Source organism: Delphinus delphis, chromosome 4, assembly GCF_949987515.2.
Source record: "Delphinus delphis chromosome 4, mDelDel1.2, whole genome shotgun sequence".
NCBI lineage: Eukaryota > Metazoa > Chordata > Mammalia > Artiodactyla > Delphinidae > Delphinus > Delphinus delphis.
In genome coordinates, this window is record NC_082686.1 from 111,110,778 (window position 1) to 111,124,020 (window position 13,243).

General features: G+C 46.6%; 1 protein-coding gene across 1 annotated transcript in view; it reads left to right on the forward strand.

Moving 5' to 3' along the window:
- LOC132424998 (inhibitor of carbonic anhydrase-like) overlaps window positions 1-11,438 on the forward strand; it is a 40,652-nt gene extending 29,214 nt beyond the window's left edge. Inside the window, 5 exon segments of the mRNA XM_060011287.1 lie at window positions 1,327-1,468; window positions 7,681-7,745; window positions 8,373-8,557; window positions 9,812-9,998; window positions 10,824-11,438. Of these exon segments, the coding sequence (XP_059867270.1) occupies window positions 1,327-1,468; window positions 7,681-7,745; window positions 8,373-8,557; window positions 9,812-9,998; window positions 10,824-10,858 (614 nt within the window). The 3' untranslated portion in view covers window positions 10,859-11,438.
- The last annotated feature ends 1,805 nt before the right edge of the window (window positions 11,439-13,243 follow it).

The window sequence follows — 13,243 nt, forward strand, 5'->3', positions numbered from 1 at the left end:
ATATGCTGATAACTGTCAAGTTTTTGTCCCTGGCACAGATCTCTCCTTGCTCTCCAAACCTATGTATATTGAACTGCTTGTTTGACATTATCTAGTCCAGTATTTCAAAAAGTACATTAAACTCAACCTGTACAACATGGAATGCATCATCTCTGCCGATCCTGGCCCTGCTCCAGAGCTGCCTAGCTTGGTGGAGGCCCCCCACTGTCCATCCACTGGCCCCAGCTGGAAATGAGTCTGCCAGCCACCACACACCTGTCCATCACCAGTGATATCAGCTTCTCCTCCTTCCACGTAGCTCCTCCCTCCCCTTTGTGCTACTTCAAGCTGCCCTCATGTCCCCTGGACCCCTGCAGTAGCCTGCTGCCTACACCCCACATCTGTCCTGGCTCACCCTGCTGCTAGACCCCTGGCCCAACATTGTCTAAAGCCCGTCAGAGGCTCCCCATTTCTCTGCAAATAAAGAACAAAATATACACAAAGGTGTAAAATATCACATGTGGTCTGGACCCTGACCCCTCCCACTCACTGGACCACTGGGTGGTCCAGGACCGATGGCCTCCATTAAGCTCTCTGTGCTGTTTGCTCCCTCCCCCAACTCCTGCCCTAGGCCTTTGCAGATGCTGCTCCCTGTCTGGAAAACTCGTCCCTTTGCCCTTCACTTGGGTAATTCCTATTCATTCTTCATCTGTCCACTTCAGGCCTCTCCCTGACTCCCAGGTTCCTTTATCTGTAGCCGTGGAACTATGTTCTTTTTCCCAGAGCACGGTGGGGAAACACGATGATAGGGAAACATAAATTCACTGGCGTGGTTACTTGAGTCGTGACTGTCACCACAGAAACTTGGGGTCCAGGAGGGCGGGGCTTGTGTGGTTTCCTCACCACAGTGCCCTGGGGCTCAGCACAGGGGTGGGCAGCTGGGCCTCTTGGGCCCCTTCCTGGCCTTTGAGTCATGATGGCAGACTTGTAAAGATGGACAAGGGCAGTAGAGATCGGAAAGCATACAGGACAGGTTCAACCACCTAGGACTTCCAATTTTGTCCACTCTCTTAGGGCTAAACCTGTGTCTACCCGTCCACACCACTGACCTGTGCCGGGACTGCTGTGATCTCAAAGACCCTTGTCCCAGCTTCAGCCAGGCCCCCTTTACTCTGCTTCAGCTGCAACCTTTTTTTTTTTAAATTCCATAAGCTTCTTGTTTCTAATCATATGGTACTAAATACCTGAGTGTGTCTTTATGTCACTCAGGCAATTTTAGGAACAAAGTCTGAGGCTTTCTTGCCAACACAGGCAGGAAGAGCTGACCTCTCGTGTCCTCCTGTGCAGATGAATTCTTCAGTCAAAGCTGTGCCCCTGGGTCTGATCCAGCGTCCAGTCTCTGTGCCCTGTGCAATGGCAGTGGCACGCCAGCCCACACGTGTGCTCCCAACAGCCACGAGGGGTACTACGGCTCGAGTGGGGCTCTCAGGCAAGTAGCATCTGTCCACCACCTTTCGCTTTGGCACCAGCCTGGTGAACTTCCTGCCCTTTCACCTCTCTCATCATCCCACCATCTGGGTGCTGCATTTAGGAGGAGCCAGAATTAGAGAACAGAACTGCAGATTCCCAGGGGCCCTGAGGACTCAAGCCCAGCCCCTTCCTGGAGCACTCTTGGGCAGAGCCAGCGGACTCAGGGCACCTGGGGAGAGGCAAGACTGATGGACACAGGTCACAACCCTGCTTCTACTTTTGATCTGTTCTTCTGTGTGATTGTGGACAAGTCACAGGATCTTTCAGAGACCCAGTTTAAGATCAAAGGAAGGACACCGGCTACATGCTTCTTACACCTGGTTGAAGAGTATATTTAAAAACACATATTCCTGGGCTCCTCCATCCATTCAAGAAATATTTATTGAGCACCTAGTATGTGGCAGGCACTATTCTAAGTAGAGAGGTTAGAGCAACAGCAAGACACACCGTGGGGAGAGTAAGACAATAAATACTTAAAGCACAATCACTTCCTGACTGTGATAAGTGCTGGGGGTGGTGGTGGTGACCAAGGGGGGTGATATGGCAGTGACTCAGGGACAATCTTAGAAAAGGTGGTCAGGGAAGGCCTCAGGATCAAAGGGGCCATGTGAACTGAGGGTTAAATGTTGAGAGGGAATCAGGCCTGAGAAAATATGGAGAAGAGTAATCCAGGAAGAAGGAACAGCAAGGACAAAGGCTGGGGCTGGACAAATGATGCCATATTTGAGGCCAGAGAAGGCGCCAGAGTAGAGCATTGGGAGGGAGGGGATCAGGTGAGGGAGGAGGCTGGAGCTGCAGGCATTGGCTGTCTCGGTGCCTTGAGGGCCTGGCTAAGGAGGTAGAGTTAATTCTCAGTATGAAGGGCACCCTGTGGAGTTAGGGTGGTGTGGAGAACACGTGAGTCTCTAGAAAGGAGCCTTCTACTCATCACACTGCCAGACTGCTTCGTCCCTCCCTCTCCAAAGTTTGGTCACTTTCATAAGCCGTACATAAATTACATATTTTCACAGACCCCACTACAAAAATATATGTTGAACATTAAACCTAGGCTAAAATAGTTGAACTTCTCTTTACACTGGGAAGTACATTGGTATTAGGGTCCATGGTCCCATTTTGGTATGATTACAGTAGAATCACAGAGACCTAGAATTCTGTCCTCAGAGTTCTATCCAGAACCACGGAAGTTCCAAAGTGCAGACGAGCACACGAAAAACAATCTTAGCTCTAGACATCTCATCCTGCCCGCCACCACCTCCCTGCCTTTGCACGCCTTCTAGCTTCCCGGCTCCACCATTCCTACTGACTTGAGGTCCGTTGATCCTGTTCACACCCACCCTCATGTCCTTTTCCCCCTCCAGATGCAGCATACATTCCACAGCCAACCGTGATAATTATTCCCCTGGGCACATCCTCAAATGCCGGTCATCTCTCCTGGCTGAACCTCGACCTGGGTTGGGTGCAACATTCTACTTCGGTGCCAGCGCCTCCAGGCTGACTGGCCTCCCTTTAAAGTAATGCGAACCCAGCTCAGATGAGCCAGAAGTCTCTAGTCCGTTACTACCCCACGCTCCTACAAGACCATTCCATACTCTTTCCTCTCCTCAATCCTCCAACACTTCTTCCTCCATCTGTCACACCTTTGTTTCCTATTTCACCTGAGAAAATTGAAGCAATCAAAAGAGAAACTCCACAACGTCCCACCGCCACATCTGCCGAGTGCTGGCATGTGTGCGCCCCTGGACGCTGCCCTCCCTCCTTTTACTGGGGAGGAGCAGGCCATCTCCTCACCGAGCCCAGCCCTGCATCTGCAGCGATTGTCTCCGGCAGGCAGCCCGCTCAAGGGCGTTGCCCCAGCGCTCCTCCCCCTCTTTTCTCCTGTGTTCTCACATCTTATTCTCTACGGGATCATTTCCATCAGCATACAAACATGCTGCTGTTTTCTCACCTTAAACATAAAGAAATAAGTAAAACCTCTCTTGACCTCACTTTCCTCTGCAGCAGCTTTCCATTTCTCTCCTCTTTACAACAAAATTCCTTGAAGGAGGATATTTTAATGTCCTTGCTCGGTTCACTTTCTCTCCTTTCAATCTCCCAAAAGCCTAGTTTAGGAATCTGTTCACCTCCCCCACCCCAACCAGTGGAGTTGGTTTTATTATTGTATTTAAATTATCTACAGAAAACATTCCTCCTTACTGTTGGCACGTGAGAAGACTACTCCCACCATACCTCCCCACTCCCTGCCTCCCAACCCCCTCCCCTGTATACCACCACCCACCACGCAGCTGAAACTGCACTTTTAAATTGCCAGGGACCTCTGTGTTGTTAAATAAATCCAAAGCCCAGATCACCGACACCACCGATCTCTTCCCCCACTTGCATACATTTTCTTCCCTGGCTTCAGGACCCCACACTTTCTTGGATTCCCTCCTCCCTCTCCTGTTACTGCATCTCGGCCTCTTTGCTGGCTCTACCTCATTGCCCAACCTGTACAAGTTGGTGTGCCCCAGGGCTCCAGCATTGGTCTTCTCTCTTCATGCTCAGACCTTGGTGGTTTTATCTAGTCTCGATCTATCTATATGCTGACAATTCCCAAATTTATGTTCCTGTTCAGACATCTCTTCAAAACTCCAGATGAAACTCCAAACGCATATATCCAACTGCCTCCTGGGCATGTCCACTTGGTTTCTAATCCGCAGGTCAAGTTTAAATGTCCCAAGCTGACCTTTTGGAATTTACACACTCCCACCCAAACCAGTACCTCCTGAGGTCTTCGCCATCTCAGTTAAAGGTAACTCCGTTTTTCCTTTAGGAAAAAGTCAAAGCCTTGGTGTGTGATAACCGTGTCTACTCTCTCTCTCTCAAACCCCACGTCTGGGTCATCATCAAATCATGTTAGCTCTGCCTGCAAAGGGTAACGAGAATTGTCCTCATCGCCCATCTCCAGTGATACCACCTTGATCTAAACCACCATCATCTCTCCCTGGATTATAACCCCCAACAGATCTCCAAGCATCTGTCCTATCCTCCTCCCCCACTCTCGTTGCTGTGTTGTCTCAACACAGCAACGAGAGTGATTCTGTTTAAAGCATTTCTCTGCTTAAAGCCCCCCAGTAATTTTCCATATTACTCAGAGTAAAAGTCAGGGTCCTTCTTTGACCTGTGTGGTCCCTTTGAGATCTGGGAAGGCTCTGTGTGACCTTATCTCCTACATCTTTCCTCTTGTTGTCTCTGCTTCATCTGTGATCTTGGCGTCACAGCTGTTTCTTGAAGATATCAGGCACACTCCTGCCTCAGGGCCTTTGCACTTGCTCTTACCCCCACCTGCAGTGCTCCTTCTTCTCATAGCATCATGGCTAGTTCCCTCATTTCCTTTAAGATTTCTCAGGGAAGTCTTTCCTGGCCACTCTCTGATTTTACACACATACCCTTGCCAATATTTCATATCCGCCTTTCTTGCTTTATGTTTTCTTTAGCACTTTTTACTCTCTAGAATACTATACATTTTATCTGCTGATCTTGGTTCACATCTTTTTTCTTTAATAAAGTGAATGAGGACTTTGGTTGCAAGCGAAAACACCCATATGAACCATCTTAAGGCAAGGGCATATTTTAACAGGTGCTGTGGGAGCTTTCTCCTTGTAAGGGCTGAGACCTGAGCCTCAGGAGTAGCCAAGATACTTTAAGGCAAGGGTTGCCAGGTAAAATTCAGGTCATCCAGTTAAATTAGAATTCCAGATAAATGACGAATGAATTTTTAGCACTCTGCTTCTCCTCTCTCTCTCTCTCTCTCTCTCTCTCTCTCTGCACATCTGCCTCATTTCTCTTTCCCCGCAGGGTGGTTTTCTCTGTTTCTCAGTCTACACAGAGGGAATGTCTGTGACCAGCAGCCCCAGCATTGTTACAGGTCTTTAGTTATAAAGAAGCAAACACAGACCATAACGTATTAGTCCCAGGTCCCAGGACATAGGATTGTCAGCCCAGTTCAGGTGAAAGTTTCCCGCTCACATAACTCATGCTGTGAAGTTGCATCGTGAAGTTCCAGCTGCCTCTGCTGTGACCAGATGGATTAAAGCAGATGGGGGGGGGGGGGGGTTAGTACTCAAAAAAGTAGTAAAGCTAGGTAGACCGAACAAACGCCAAGAATTTAAAAATAAAATTATACAAAGGGAATTTTGTTTTCTTAGGTATAAAAATAATATTATAATACTACTTAATATAGTAATGCTGTGAGCAATACAGGCTGGTTTATGTGAAAAATGACAAATAAATCAGTGGAAGAGAAAAAATTTCCAAGACAGGTACATGGACATACTATATTTAATCTAAAACAAAGATGACATTTCAGATCACTGGGGAAAGGATGAACTTGAGAGATCAAATAAAATGAGTACAGTGAACCTAGCTCCTGGATCTGGTGACCTGGGCGGGAGGAGATTCAATACTGAGTCAGTCCCCTAAGATGACTGGCAAGGGTCAGAGAGTCATGTGCAGGGGTGCTGATGGCAAGTGCGATGATCCTTTCAGGTGTTTGGATGAGTCCTGGAGAGAGGCCCATTGCTAAGGGCAGTGTGGGGTCAAGGCAGGGCTTATTGTTTGTTTTTACAAGAAGTGTGGAAGCTGATGAGAAGAGTGAAGAGGGTTATAGAAGAGAAAGAGGATGACTACAGTGGAAAGTGCCTGAGCGTGGGTGAGGTGCAGACCACCCAGGGAGGAGACTTTTGCTGGAGAGAGACCTTCCCTCCTCCTTTGTCCCTGGAGGGCAGGAGCGTGCTGGAGCCTTGGGCTTCCAGATTTGGCAGAAGGATGCTGAAAGGAAGCCCAAGTGATGATTTCTGTGTTTCCTCTGGGAAGCCAAAGCACATGTCAGAGTGTGAGTGTTGGGTAGGGGTGTGTGGAGAGACAGAGGTTTACAGGAAGTGGGAGAACGTTTTGGAGTCCATGCTCTATAGAGTTGAGGGGGTGCTGTCTCAAGCTCTATAGAGCGGGGGTGAGGGGGCACTGTTTCACACTTGAGCACAAATCAGAATCTCCCAGAGAGCTTGTTAAAACACCGATGGCTGGACCCCACCCCCAGAATTCCTGAGCCAGTAGGTCTGGGGTGGGGCCCGAGAACGTGCATTTCTAACTAGTTCCCACTGGTGCTGATGCTGCCGGTCCAGCCCACACTTGGAGAATCACAGATCTAGAGCAGAGAAGGGACAACAGGAATGCCCAGGTGAAGTCAACGATCGGGAAGCTCTGGTTTACCTCACTGCCGAGGTGCAGACACACCTGAGGCAGACGATCAGGCTCTTTCAGGACTGAGACGATCAGGCCAGGGTGGAGGGCGTGGTGTTGAAGCAAGGAAATAGAGCAAGATGGAGAATTGAACGGAGTAGCTGAGCCTAGCTAATGATAGAGGGACCCGAAGATTAGGAGAGAGAGAGAACTGGATCAATTCCAACTGATTGAATATCACAAAACTGATTTTTAACGCGCTCAACATTTCTCACAAAGAATGCACCTTAGGGCTTCCCTGGCGGCGCAGTGGTTGAGCGTCCGCCTGCCGATGCAGGGGACACGGGTTCGTGCCCCGGTCTGGGAAGATCCCACATGCCGCAGAGCAGCTGGGCCCGTGAGCCATGGCCGCTGAGCCTGAGCGTCCGGAGCCTGTGCTCTGCAACGGGAGAGGCCACAACAGTGAGAGGACCGTGTATCACCAAAAAAAAAAAAAAAAACACACAGAAACATTTTTCAGGGGATTAAGCATGAAAAATATCTCATGATGCACATTAACTTTTGTTAAGGCTGAGTAGACATATGGATGTGATAGGACTCCTTCAGAATCACATCTTACACTGATTTTAATCTCTGATGTGTGTTTTGATCCAACCAGAGAATTATCCTTGGATATCCCTATTCATAGGAGAACACAAGCAGCTCTTGTGGAGAAACCAATCAGTGTTTAAAACAAGGAACCAAACAATAGGTATCTACAACAGAATCTAAATAAGCAGACTTCTATTTTCCCACGGCATTTCCCCTTGAGTCCCCAGGGACAGCAGGCATCACAGGAGCGTGTGTGGTGTAAGTGGCCCGGGGTAGGGCTGGGAGCTCCCAGTGGTTCCCTCTTGGAGCCTCTCCCTCCCACTGCTGTAAGTCCTCCTTGCTGACCTGACCCTCTCTGTGCAGGTGTCTGGTTGAGAAGGGAGACGTGGCCTTTGTGAAGTATCCCACGGTCCTGCGGAACACTGACGGTAGGCGCCTACGCTGTCCTTTCCTTTCTCGGAAAACTCAGAGTCCTTCCTGGGAAATCATTCCCCAGATGGGCAAGGGGGAAGTTTATTAACCCCATCAGACTCTGGTGACTTTGGTCTAACCTTTTTTATTTAGGGAATGAGAAAATTCTTCATGTCTGGGCAGACTTGACAGGGTTGGTTATCACATTGGTCTTGAACTCAACTGACAAACACACAGCTGCCACAGTCCATATGAGCACATCTGGCTGTCTTGATTTTTAGGCGTTCAGGATACAAGTTTTTGTCAGCTATGTGTATTGCAAATATCTTGTCCCTCTCTGAAAAGGCTTGCCTTTCACTTTCTTGATGATGTCTTTTGATAAACATTCTTCATTTTAGTATGGTTCAATCCATCAATCTTCTCCTTTCTGCCTAGTGCTTTTCAGGTCTGTTGAAGAAATCTTTGCCTTTAAGAGAATCTATGAGTTTATGAATGTTGCTCTTCTGCTTTATTGTAAAGGCTTTATTGGTTTTTTTTGCGCCTCTGTGATTCTCCCAGGCACTGGTGGTCGGTCACACCCCCCATTGAGGGTGCCTTGACCAAAGCTGTCAGCTGTAGCCTGTCCACCTCCTCTCTCTCCCCAGGAAAGAACCCTGAAGCCTGGGCGAAGGATCTGAAGCAGGAGGACTTCCAGCTGCTGTGCCTCGATGGCACCAGGAAGCCTGTGACCGAGGCTCAGAGCTGCCACCTGGCCATAGCCCCAAGTCATGCTGTGGTCTCAAGGAAAGATAAGGCGGATTTTGTCCGCAGAATGCTCTTCAATCAACAGGTGTGGGAATTCAGTCCTCATCCCCGAAACGAATGCTTAGGTTACTTGCAGAGCTGCACAGGCCACATCCCAGTCGCATGCCCTTTCTCCCTCGGCAGTGGGCCCTGACTCTGATGAATGCGGAAGGCTGGCGGCTGCGCTCACTTCTTGCTCTGGGGCTGTCTAGGATATCACAGTGGACTGGAAGAGTCCCAGACGCATGGGTATCTCAAGCGTCTCCCTGAGACTCACTTGACTCTCTAAGCAGAGTCGTGGTACCTCTTGGGCTTGTTCTGTCACAGAAATAAGGGAGTTGGCCCTGTGCCCTTCACAGTAGGCTGGGCTACATGTGGAAAAGGCAGAACGGAGGTTACTCTGTGTGACCTAGGGAGGATCCCAGTGTGTTTCCTGTACCTGGGTAGGCTGAGACTGTTTTGGCTTCGTGAAAGTCGAAGAGCCAACATTCAGACAACTCATGACCTCTACAGGCAGCCAACAAGGGATGACCCTATGAAGTAGTGGCTGTCTGAATCAGATGATCTTAAGGAAACCCAGAGCCTTGTCTGCCTTTTGCCCTAGCACACCCCATTCCTGGAGGAGCCCCAAATGAGTCATCCATATCTTAGCACATTCTGCCCACACATCCCAGTTAAAAGGTGATGACCCAGGGACAGGTGGAAATACAGAGGCTCTTGGTCATGGACTTTTGAAGGGATGGGTCCCACACAGAGCAAGCTGTCACCTGGGCTACAAGGAAAGTGGACAAAGGAAGCGGGGAGGGGCAGGAAGCGGGGGAGGGGCAGGGTCAGTGCCTGGGGCAGGTCCAGAGAACAGAAGAGACAAGGTAGTAAGGGCTCCGGCCACAGGAAGACATGGAAGGATGACCCAGAGAGTTGAAAACATCTGGCAGTGATTGGTTGGGATAGTGATACAGCTGTGAACTTGGAGCTCTTTCTATTTAGCAGTTGCTTTACATACATCATCTCAGTATTTAGCATAATTACCTCCATATACAAATGAGTAAACTGAGGTTCACTGAGCTCCGTCAAGAATTTTCTTAATGTCACTCGACAGGAAAAGCTAGGGCCTGGATTTGAACCCAGAGGCCATGCTTTGTGCCATTTTACTACGGTACCTCCTAAGCTGTCTCTGTGTCCCAGGTCTCCTAGGGCCTGGCGCTGAGCAGTCCAGCAGACTCGGGGCTTCTGAAGCAGAACACACAGCTCCGTGCTGCCCAGTGCTGCTGGTCACTCGCTGTCTGTCTGTCTAACCCAGGAGCTCTTTGGAAGAAACGGGTTTGAATACATGATGTTCCAGCTGTTCAAATCCTCAAGCAAGGATCTGCTCTTCAGCGATGACACAGAATGTTTGACTAACCTTCAGGACAGAACAACTTATCAAAAATACTTAGGGCCAGAGTATCTTCATGCTATTGCTAACATGAGACAGTGCTTACACTCTGGTGAGTAGAATAAACACCAAGGAGCAATAACGTGGCGGTCAAAGTAAACATGTTTGTCTTAAGGACGACAGTGTGCCAAGCCTGGGCCAGTACGAATAGGACACAAAGATTAGGAAGGCTTGCTCCTGGCCCTGCAAGAGGATTCAGGCTTACCAGGGAGGCAGTCAATTAGGCCACAGTATAAGACACTAACCGAAAAGGCCAAATCATTTGAAGGAGCCAGAGAGTGCAACAGAACTGAAGATCATTTGGAAATTGAACTTGTTTACATGTATATTTCCATTTTTTGGCTAATAGAATGAAAATGTCTGTGTGTGGGAGCACTTCAGTGTAGGGAGGAGGTTGGAAATAACACATACATACCACTCACAGTGGACCAATTTTCAAAGATTTTAAATAAAATGTATAATTAATATTAAAATAAACAAGTGTTGTTAGCCTAAGCAGGCCACCTCTACATATATACATATGTAGAAGTGGCACTAAGTAAGTCATTTCTCTCTATTTCTATGTACTATAGACATGGCATAGCTGCCTCAAAAAAAATAAGTTGGAGAAATAAAATTAGAGCTGGAATAATCAAATTATTGGGAGTGTGCCTGAATTTTTGTTAAATTATATCATGTGTTAGAGACGTGGAGAATAGGAGGAGAGGAAAATGTAGATGTTTAAGGATAGCACTGACATCAGTTAGAGGAGAGAGAGAGAGATTTTTTAAAAAAAATCTTCATTACCTACCATTTACTTTTAGAAAATAGGAAGAGCATCATACTTAATAAGCACAGGTAGTACCTGACGGTCTTTCTCTTATGTTACCTCTCACAGAACTTCTGGATGCCTGCACATTCCATGGAAATTAAAAATTGATCCAAGTGGGCAACCGCAGAGATGCTCAGAGCCTGCAAATCCAGTGGGGCCACATTCTCACTTGTCTGCATGGTGGGTCTGTGTTAATATCAGTTAATCTTTATAAGTGTGTCCTGTAACTGATGCAAAAAATAAAATGAATAAAAATTATTGTGTCTTTCAGAAAACTTCATGAAATGTTCTCAGATTTTGGCAGGGGCAGAAAATGGTTTGTTTATACTAGAATTGTGCTTCTGAATTTAGTATGTTTTAAATTATATCTTTTTTTAGACCTCTACCATACTAGCTCAACTTCCGTCCCTATTGTTTGATGGTTTTACCCACGAGTCACTTAAATAACATTTAAGCAATAAATCTGTCTGAAGGGAGTCTGAGTGTGCAAAAAAAGCATTAGTGTGTGCAGTATCAAGGACTGATAAGGAATGAGTTTCTGCATTTTGAAAATATATTTGAGCATTTAAAATCCATAATGTCAAGCGGAATCAAACTCCTGATCAGATTAATTGAAAAATATGAAAATTACCGCAAAAATCTCATCCTACTACCTTTTTGCAGTATATTTCCTAGAAGTGTGATTTACACTCATTTAAGTCAGTTTCTTACCAGAGATTTTGCCTTATCTATTATTACCATGATTCCAGCCTATGGTAGTGCCTCAATAAATGCTGCATGGGAACCCAAGTTATATATTGTGAAGTGTCAGTTTGGTGTATGGACTTCTGCTTCTGCCTGTGAATGAGTAACCAGTACAGGATTTGCTGTCCTTCCATAAACAACTAAAAAACTGGAAAAAATACATGAAACAAATGTTCTCAAACATTGGGCTATAACAGTGCAGGACTATGATCCTTGAAAGAAGGAAAAGAAAAGAGGTGTGCAGAGTGATGACCTTACTTTTTCCTTAGAGGAAATTTCCAGATCATGGCAAAGGGAGCAGGAACCCAAGAGAGCCCATCACACTGAGTTGAGGAAACAGAGATAGGAGTTTGGGGAAGCCAGAGTGACTGGAATTTGTATACAGAGAGATCTGTACAGGAGTCTCCTTGAAATGTTTGGCAAAATACTAATCTGCTTGTGTATAGAATGAAACTGAAGTCCGTCAGGCTAGGCAAAGAATGACTGTGAGAGGCCCATAAGCTGAACAATGCCCAGGGCTCCCATGGGGCCAGGAGTCAATCACGTTCCTACCAACCAGTGTGAAGAGACCTCACTGAACACCTAAGCTTTTCTCTGAAGGCAGCTGGGGCTGAAATAGCTGTAGACTAAGGGCTGCTCCATAACTGCCCTTACTGAGAGTGACACTAGCCTTGGTGAGATCAAGCAGATCTGCAAGTCACCTGACTGCCCTCTAAAATAAACCTCAATACTCACTAAAGGAATACAACAAAATCTAAATATTCAACAGTGTGACATGCATAATATCCAGCATCAGATACAAAGATTACCAGATGTGCAAAGAAGCACAAAATGTGACCCAGAGTCATCAGAAAAATCAACCAGTAGAAACTCACCTAGAAACCACAGAGATGATGGTATTCAGACAATTAACTTTAAACAGTTGTTATAAACAGGCACAAGGATTTAAATGAAAACATGAAGAGAATTCCCTGGCACTCCAATAGTTGGGACTGGGAGCTTTCACTGCCAAGGGCCCGGGTTCCATCCCTGGTTGGGGAACTAAGATCCCACAAGCCATGTGGCCAAAAATACATACATACATACATACATGAACATAACAAAGTAAAAAGTGTAAGGTTTCAAAAAGAACCAGTGAAAATCTAGAGCGGCAAAATTTGTGTTTCAAGGAATTTGTTTGATCTAAATTGTCTATTTTTGCCATAAAATTGCTCAAAATATTTCCTTATTATTATTTTAATATTTATAGGTTGTGTAGTGATATCTCTTCTTCTATTTTTCATACCGGTAATTTGTATTTTCTTCTTTCTTCTTGACCTGTGTAGCTGTAGCTTTATCAATTTTCTTGAACTTTTCAAAGAATGAATTTTTAGTTTTATAAATTTTCATATTATTATTTTTAAATTTTATATTTATTTAATTTATTTATTTTTGGCTATGTTAGGTCTCTGTTGCTGCACTCGGGCTTTCTCTAGCTGAGGCAAGCAGGGGCTACTCTTCATTGCGGTGTGTGGGCTTCTCAATGAGGTGGCTTCTCTTGTTGCAGAGCGTGGGCTCTAGGCTTGGGGCTTCAGTAGTTGTGACTCCCCGGCTCTAGCGCGCAGGCTCAGTAGTTGTGGCACATGGGCTTAGTTGCTCCGCGGCATGTGGGATCTTCCCAGGCCAGGGATCGAACCCGTGTACCCTGCATTGGCAGATGGATTCTTAACCACTGTGCCACCAGGGAAGTCCCACTATTATTT